At 44.6% G+C, this 9468-nt stretch overlaps 1 protein-coding gene across 1 annotated transcript; it reads left to right on the plus strand.

Annotated features, from left to right (window-relative positions):
* Positions 1-7563: 7563 nt before the first annotated feature.
* LOC143290433 (beta-1 adrenergic receptor-like) lies at positions 7564-8385 on the plus strand. The gene has a single exon (XM_076599903.1). It carries the CDS (start codon positions 7564-7566, stop codon positions 8362-8364), a length of 801 nt encoding a protein of 266 aa, XP_076456018.1. The 3' UTR covers positions 8365-8385.
* The last annotated feature ends 1083 nt before the right edge of the window (positions 8386-9468 follow it).

Here is a 9468-nt window from a genome sequence, read left to right on the forward strand (position 1 = left end):
GTCTTTGAGAGAGAGAGAGAGAGAACACAAGACAAGACAGATATTTTTTATTTTCGAGGATAATAGATAAGCACTGGCGCGCTTTTTAAATTTTTTTTCCATCCAGTCCCCGCCCTGAAACAGGGTCTACACTACACAATACTACATTATATATGTCATTGCATGCACTACATAATGCTACTTAAAATCACAGTATGCGAATACAATACTACATGAAGGCATAAGCATGGTGATGATAAGACACACACACACACACACACACACATGCGTACACACACACACACACACAGACACACACACACACACACACATGCGTACACACACACACACACACACACACACACACACACAGAGACACAGACACACACACACACACACACACACACACACACACACACACACACACACACACACACACACACACGCACACACACACAGTCACAAGCATGGAATAATAAACGACATAGGAAAGAAAAAAACAACAACAATAACAACAACAACAAAAAACACACAGAACACACACAACACACACACACACACACACACACACACACTCTCTCTCTCTCTCTCTCACGCACATGCACACGCACGCACACATTAGCATACGTTGTGTAAGAGAGAGAGAGAGAGAGAGAGAGAGAGAGAGAGAGAGAGAGAGAGAGCATTACGGAATAAACGGTGGGCTTTTCAAGCATGAACAACTATCATTCATGGTGACCACTCCAACATTACGAAGTGTAGGACTTCTGGGTAAAAAAAAAACAACTATCGAAGCATACATACATTTTGTGTATTGATTAAACAGTGTGAAAGGGGAAGGGGAAAATAAAAGTATAAGGCGGAAAGGTGATGGGAAGGCAGGCGCGGGGAAGGGTGGTGGAGGAGGGGTGGTGTGGTGGTGGCGGTGGGGAAAGGGGAAGGCGGTAGGCAGGGGGTGGGGTGGGAAAAGAGGTTAGGTGATAGCAGAACTCAGACGTTTTCAAAGGTCAAAACACACGTCAGAGGTAATTAATTAGCCCTCGTGCTGCAATCTAAGCGTTAAGAAATGAAATTGTGAGTGTGTGAGTGTGTGTGTGTGTGTGTGTGTGTGTGTGTCTGTGTCTGTGTCTGTGTGCGTGCGTGCCCGTGTGTGTTTCCGTTTGTATGAGTACACTGACTGCCAGAGAGAGAGAGAGAGAGAGAGAGAGAGAGAGAGAGAGAGAGAGAGAGTAACATGTATATTTTGTAAGTAAAGACAAAAGATATCCCCCCCCTCCCCCCACTTTCATGATTGCGGTGAGTTTTCGCCAAAGTCTTCCATGTGATTGAGAGGTACTTTTTTTTGTTTTTTTTGTTTCGTTTCTGTTTTTTGAATAATGCGAACTAGAGGATCACTGTCGCTAACATACATTGATACAAGTTTCACAATGATTCACCTCGGTCATTAATTCGCAGCTTCAACCACTCAGCCAGTAAGAGGCGGGATATGGCATAAACAGCTTTTAGGCTTGAAAAAAAATCTACTCCCCTCCCCCGCCCCCACCTCCCCTCAGAACAATAACTGGAGGGAACATATAACGACAATCTACAACCTTAGTGAGACGCTCACCCAGTCTGACCACCTGACCAAGCGATTTATTATAACTTATATTGACCTCAGTTGGAGGCTTAGTAGGTGGTGTCCCGCGAATGTCGAATCAGTATCGACATTACTGAACACCACGGGAATGACTCAGCAGCAACAGCAGTGCAGGGTCTCCTCTGGTGTGTGGCTTCCTGACGACATAACAGTTACGGCTGTCTGTAGATTACCGGGACTGGGACTGCAGCAGACAAACCTGAGTGTGGCTGTTTATTTGGATCTGCTGAACGGCGTGGTGGCAATGCCAATAAACTGGCGCAAATGATGAAGCAGCGAAAAAAGGAAGTGGTATTGGAACTGATATTGTTCTGTTTTGCGACAAGCGCAAAATGGATCAAAAGGCAAAAAGCTGGCTGATCGATGGATAAACAGCTAGGAAGGTAGAGAGACCCAGAGAGAGAGAGAGAGAGAGAGAGAGAGAGAGAGCTTAAGGCGGCCACCAGCCAACGGAAAGGATCTCTGGCAAAAAGAGTATACATCTTAGGTATGCATATCATGTCAATTGAGTAGTAACTTGAATGATTAAACCAAACTATTTTTAATTCAGGTCAAATTACACACCTGCAAACTGTTGTGTTGTCTGTGACGAAGAGCATAGAAAAGATACATACTCAACTTTTTAAATTTTTCAATAGATCCATGTTTCAATATTTCAGTGTAATCTTGGTTAGTACCTGGTAAGTACTTGTTTCTGATACTGGAAAATGAGGGACACACATAAATAAAATGGTGTTCGGATTCATCAACTTTGCAGGCTGTACATAAATAACTGGAATTTAAGTTGAGGGACCTACGCCACCTGGATCCTTTTATTGGTAACACACCAATTCGTAGTTTCACAAAACAGTCCCGTAAACATCTTATATTCAAGAATTCAAAATATTTTTCACATTCAAAATCACTTTTGAACAATCTGTAAGTATCATATGTTGTCCTTATTCATTATTGAACTGTTCCAGTCTTGGATGAAACTGTCTGTCAGTCTTTGTTTTAACAAGGAAATAAAGGCGGCTTCATGTCCAACACCTTGGTTGTATCAAGCATATCCCAAGCCCAAATGATATAATGTATTTCTAACCAAGGTTGCACAGCATGTTTTACCTCTATCATCCAGATTTCTTAACATCAAGTACGCTTGTCTAGGTGATCTTTCCATTTCCATTTTGAAAATCTTTAACCAGTATTTCATGCACCTCACAGTGCCGTTGATGTATAGCGGATCTCGCCCAAGCTCACCATATACAAATTTGTTTGGCACTATCAAAGGGACCTTCAGAAAACGTTTACAAACAAAAGTATGTACCTTTTCAATGGTATCTAAACTCTTCATACCCCATATTTCGGATGAATACAGGAGCACAGGTAAAACCTGAGTGTCAAAGATTTTGAAAAAGCATGGTTTTGATATATCATTTAGCTTGATGACATTCTTAATACAGTTAGCGCTTCCCCTCTTCCCCTTTATCGCCAAAGCTTCACACCCCTTGCCCAGCTCATCTTAGTCGTGAAAAAAACACCCCAGATACTTATACTCGTTGACTACTTCTATCTCACTTCCATCTGGCGACCACTTTTCATCCCCCCCCACCCCCACACCCCCCAAATCCACCTTTTCTGAATACCATAATTTTCGTTTTATCACCATTAATCTTTAAATGCAAATCCTTACAGGCTTGGTTGAGCAGATCAGTTTGGTTTTGGAGACCCCTGGCAGTGTCCGACAGAAGAACAATGTCATCTGCGAAGAGGAGAATGAAAAGCTGAACAATACCTGAATACCATGCATCCCATTTTCGTCTACATAAACTGTAATTTCGTTGATGAATGTTGAAAAAAAGTATTGGCGAAAGCATACAACCTTGCCTTACTCATTCAGGGCATTCAAAGAAGTCTGTTAGACGGCTTTCGACTTTCATGCATGAAAAAACAGATTGTCTCGTACATAGCTGAAATGGCAATTATAAAATTTCACTAACTCCTGTTTTACGTAGTATATCAATTAGCGGCTCCCGCTGAACGGAATCGAAGGCGGATTTCAGGACAACAAAGCAGGTATATAGTTTTCCACATTTCTTAGAAAAACTTGTTTCTATTATAGCATTTTAAGTGAATATATGATCAAAAGTCGAGTAATCTTCCCCGAAACCCGCCTGCGATGACAAGAGAGAGAGAGAGAGAGAGAGAGAGAGAGAGAGAGAGAGAGAGAGAGAGAGAGAGAGAGAGAGAGAGAGAGAGAGAGAGTCAAGTTAACTGCCATTTGATTAATTCGTGTTCGTTTCTGTTGTTGATTTATTACTTATACTTTCAAAAAGTAAACAAATACACGTAGACTGTACCTTCTAGTATGGACAGATGAAAAAAAAAAAAAAAAAATCCTGATCTCTTGATCATGTGCCCGAATCACCAAAAGCCTACAGATCGCCCGCTTCACTTTTGTAAATACAGAGTGATTTCAGGTCTGATCAGGATTGACACCTGTTGATCAACAGACGAACACATCTGTGGAAACTGAACCATCAATAGCCGATGTCGTTAGTGAAGTATAGTGTGTGTGTGTGTGTGTGTGTGTGTGTGTGTGTGTGTGTGTGTGTGTGTGTGTGTGTGTGTGTGTGCGTGCGCGCATGTGTGTATGTGTGTGTGTGGTTCTCCCAGAGAGAGAGAGAGAGAGAGAGAGAGAGGAAGAAGAAGAACCGATGTCGTAACTGAGGTAGTGTGTGTGTGTGTGTGTGTGTGTGTGTGTGTGTGTGTGTGTGTGCGTACGTGCGTATGAATGTGTGCGTCTGGACGCGCGTGCATGCGTGCGTGCGTGTGTATGTGCAAGTAGGCTATGTGATTAATTAAGCAACAGGGTGTGTTCCATGGCAGACTAGAAGAATTCGACGAGTAGAAATAATCTGTGCAGAGCTCTGCCATCTCATGAGACCATCACGCCCACTGGAGCAACATTAATGAACAGCCAGACAGCTGTCTGCCATGTCGCAAGGCAAGCGGCTTCACTGAGCTGATCAATGGTGGATATTGACAAAGCCATCCGCAGATTGCCCATATTATCTGTTTTCGCTCCATTGTCACGCGGCCTGCTTTCACCCTGTCTGCCTGGCCAACACGCCAGCCAGAGAAAAAGATAGCAAGGGCAATATGAACTGTGCTGAGAGTGGAGTCTGTTCGACTAGGATCCGTGCAGTAGGAATACTTACTATGCTGCTCAGGAATAGAACCGTTTAATTATATGAAAAGGTGTGCTTCGCCAGAATCTTCCAGCAATGTTTTATTAATTAACAAGATGATTCCCCAAACCTGTTCTGCGTCGTAAACTTGGGTGAAAGGAAGAAAATGAAGGTATGTACTCTGCGGAAATTTCATTTAACGATCAGAATAAGTGGAGCCAATGTATATGTCACTTTCTGCCGCTCAGATCCGTAAAGTATATGTCACTTTCTGCGGCTCAGATCCGTAAAGCATATGTCTGCTTTCTACAATGATTACGAAGACTCATCATAATCATTTTTATCGTCATCAAAACCATCACAACAGCAGTAATAGCAACAATACTATTAATAAGAACAAAACAAATAAACAGGAACCACCCCACCCACCCACACACGAAGCTAGACAATAAATCACTGAATTGTAAATCACGGGAATTCACTTGCTGAACTGACATGGTCATTATCGACGTTTTTGTTCTCTTTCTTTTCTTCTCCTTTTTGTCGTTGTCTTTGATTTTTAAAACATGAACCATTTCGTTGTTCAGATTATGAAATCTGGGCACATTTAAGTGAATGTTCATGGTTCAAATCTTTGTGCGCTGAGCCAAGTGAAAAAGCACAACAGCTTTTTAAAGTAACAACCCAGTAGAACAACGACTGCAACACAGTTGATACTGCTGCTGCTGCTGTTGCTGCCTCTGCGAATGCTGCTGCTGCTACTATCATTAGTTATTTCAATACTATTTCACAGTTTCAGTTGGTACCTGTAATTTATTTCTGAAATGCAACTATTTATTTATTTCTGTGTTCGTTGGCTGTTCGTTAACTTCACGTTCACTTGTATCCACGAGTGAGCTTTTGCGTGTACAACCGTTTTTATCTTGTCATTTTACAGTCACACCCCGTTTTCAGGAATGAAATGCATATACCTATATATCAGTTGAACTGAATGTGTTGTCAATCTACATCGGGATATTAAAGAAAGGACCCTGTAGCCATTAGAAGACGGCTTGGAAACATGATATATTTGGTAGCATTAACTTTTGTTTCACATGCGTAAATGTATTTGGTTGACATAGAATTTTGCCTGAATTTACAATGCATGCAATTTACTTTCTGTTTCGCTTCGACCTACGCTTGGCCTATAGAATTATGCAGTTAAGAGACCATTTCTCCTGAATATACAACATACGCATAGCAATGCAGTTAAGCGATCGTCTCAACTAAATATACAATATACATGCTAATTCTATGCATTCAAGCAATTATTTTGCGTAAATATACAATACACGTGCTAATCACATGCAGTTAAGCGATCATTTCAACTACAAATGCAATAAACGTGTTGACTGCACGCAGTTAAGCGATCATTTCAACTAATGATATACAATACACGTGTTAATTCTATGCAGTTTAGCGATAATTTCGACAAATCATACAATATACGTGTTCATTCTTTGCAGTTTGGCAATAATTTCGATTAAATATGCCACATATGTATTAATTCTACGTAGTTAAGCGATCATTTCGACTATCTATATAACATACGTGTTAATTCAATGCACTCTCTCTTTTTCGTAATTCCCCATCGCTTCTTCCTCACCCCCCTCCTTTTTTTTTTATATAATCTTTTGCATTAGAATATTATCCAACAACAACAACAACTACGATTGCTACTACTGCTGCTGCTGCTACTACTACTTCTACTTTTGATAATGAGTTTATCCGAGAGCTTTACATTAGAATACTTCCAATAAGTATACATTACAATGCGTTACACCAACCATCAAAACATACACGTCTCACCGAATGAGAAACATTAAAAACTATGGCCAGACAATGTACCAAAAGTACATACTGAGTACAATATGCATAACAAACATCTATGCATTTATATAAACATACGCGCATGCATACTTACATATCAGTACAACTGACCTATCGTTTCATCTGAACACACAGTAGTCTATATGTAGCTAACCATTTCAGCTAGATTGACGAAGCTCGATATTAACTTGTTGCTTAATAAGCCTTCGTAATAAATGCTGACCTTTTTCGTTTTTTCAGGTCGACATCACCTGAGTGATATTCGAGGACTTTAGCGGGAAGTCTTTCTGACTGACAGCATGGTGATCTTTCCACTCTTCCTGAATGCTGCTGTTTCACGTGCTGTCTTTGTCAGCAGACATCACTGGCAGCCAGCGGACCCATCGCGACCTTTGTTTCTGCCAGACTTCACGCAGCGCATCACCGTCCATGTGAACATGAAACCTGTAATCACGGCTTCATCATCCGCATCTGTGACAGCTGTCAGGCCGCTGCTGATGGCGACGTGATTTGTGTTCAGAAAACATCATTTCTCTTTCTGCCCCCCCTCACCCCCACCCCTCACCCCCCACCTCTCTCTCTCTCTGACAGAAATTTGAACGGCTACAGACACGAGTTTGCATTAAGATGAAATCGCTTGAAGAGGATTTGCTGTGATTTTGCTGTGAGTGTGTTCTAACTGTCTCGGTTCAATACCAGGTATTCCAGAGTCTGACCACACAGTATTTCAAAAGACATTTTATGAAGATAAAACAGAGAAACAAACCATCTTAGTGGTGTCGGTTCAGAACTGAAACACGACCGCGCTTCGCTGGAAACATGAAACCGGTCATGTGGAGAGAAAATGCTGTGTACAAGAACTGCAGCAGTTGGGGTGCCCGTGTTTGCGTCACTGTCACCTGAGTGATGTCCAACGAGACCCGAGACGCAGTGCTGACCCCTCTGCAGCCCGTGGAAGCTGTGACCCTGACCTTGACCGCCGCCGTGCTGTCCGTGGTGGCCATTGTCGGCAACGGCGTCCTGATCTTCGTGGTGGTCCGCACCACGGCCCTGCACACCTGCACCAACTTTTTCATCGCTTCCTTCTCCGCTGGGGGCCTGCTGATGGGTGTGTTCGTCATTCCCTACGCTGGTAGATCGGCCATGATGGGGTCGTGGACTTTCTCCGTGAGTGTGTGTCGGCTGGTGGGCTTCATGGGGGTGCTGGGTCCCTGTGTGTCGGCGCTCAGTTTGCTGGTGGTGTCGGCGGACCGCTGCATGGCCATCTGCAAGCCGCTCCGCTACGCCAGCGTGGTGACCAGGAAGTCCACAGTGGTGATCATCGGCGTGGTGTGGGCCTTCAGCTTGCTGATGGGACTGCTGCCTCTGCTCAGCTGGGGTCGGTATGAGTACTCGGGCAGGTTCCACATGTGTCTGATGCGGAGTTCTGACGGCGTCCTGGGTAGGGTCCCTGAGGTGCTGGTGAAGGAGATCTTCTGTGTGTTCATCCCTGTGACTCTGATCGTCCTAGTCGTCCTCAAGACAGCGCAGCACGTCCGCGGGCACCGTCGCGTCTTTGTGTTCGTGCCCGTGCCCGTGTCGGCCACCTCCCTGCCCGCGGGCAGCAACGACGTGAACGCCAACAAGTCCAGGGCCAAAGCCACGCGGACCCTGATGGTGGTGTCCTACTGCCTTCATCGCCTTCTGCCTGCCTCTGGCCGTCGCTGACGTCTTGTGCCAACGACCTGCCTCCTGTCAGATCAGAACGCCCGTTCTGAGGACCTTGCTGTGGCTGTCCTTCCACAGCAGTGTCATCAACCCCATCATCATCATGACCTTGAACCGCAAGTTTCGCTCCACGCTCAAGTCCGTGTTCTGCCGTGGCAGAAAGTGCGGCCCCATCCAGATCGGGCCTATGGACGGGGAGGTGTTCACCATCACCTCAGGCCTGCAGGCTGTCCTGGAGACCACCCTGCTGGTCAACATCATCCACGGCAACAAGCGGCTGGACGCCACGATCAGGCGTCACGTGATCTTGGCTCTTCAGTCACGCGCGGCAGAGGACCCCCAGCCATCCCGCAGCGGACGGCTGAGCGTGGTGGTTCTGAGAAAGACCCGCTCCTCACCTGACTGCCGGGCGCTGCAAGGGGGGAAATCGTGCATACAGCTGACATAGGAACATAAACATTTCTGGGCTTCAGGCGACAGAAGCTTGCATACAACTCCCTTTGTAATTTATTTTCTTTTTTCCACGCTTATAGTGGGAAGAGTGTGAATGTAGCTAACATAGCCTACATAGTCACATATCCCCAGAGTTGGGCGACGAAGAGTTTGTTTTCAGCTGGCACAATCGCGAATTAAAGACTCAAAGCTGACACAGTAGCACGTTTCCTGAATCGAAACAGGAACAATATTTTTACGACCGACAAAATCACATTCGTTTTTCCCCAGACGTGAAGAGAGGATAGCGTGTACGCAACTGACAGTGTCACGTTTTTCTTGTTTTGTTTTTGTTTGTTGTTGTTGTTTTTTTCCCCCAGGATTGAAGTGGACAGAACTTATAAACTGAAATAGTCATCCTCCCCCCACCCTCCTCCCCCCCCATTCTCCCCCCCCCCCCTCCCCCCCCCCCCCCTAGTCCCCCGTCCCCTCCCGACTTGAAGCTGGAGGACCCGTGTACAGCTGACACAGCCAGCAGATTTCAAACTTGAAGGATCGAAACAGCGTGTTCATGTATATGATAATGACACAGCCACATGTCTCAGACTTGAAACGTTGCAGAGACTGTTCACAGCTGACAGTTACATTCCCAGCGTGACTTGACCGTTTAAT

The sequence above is a fragment of the Babylonia areolata genome, chromosome 1 (genome assembly GCF_041734735.1).
Source record: "Babylonia areolata isolate BAREFJ2019XMU chromosome 1, ASM4173473v1, whole genome shotgun sequence".
Classification (NCBI taxonomy): Eukaryota; Metazoa; Mollusca; class Gastropoda; order Neogastropoda; family Buccinidae; genus Babylonia; species Babylonia areolata.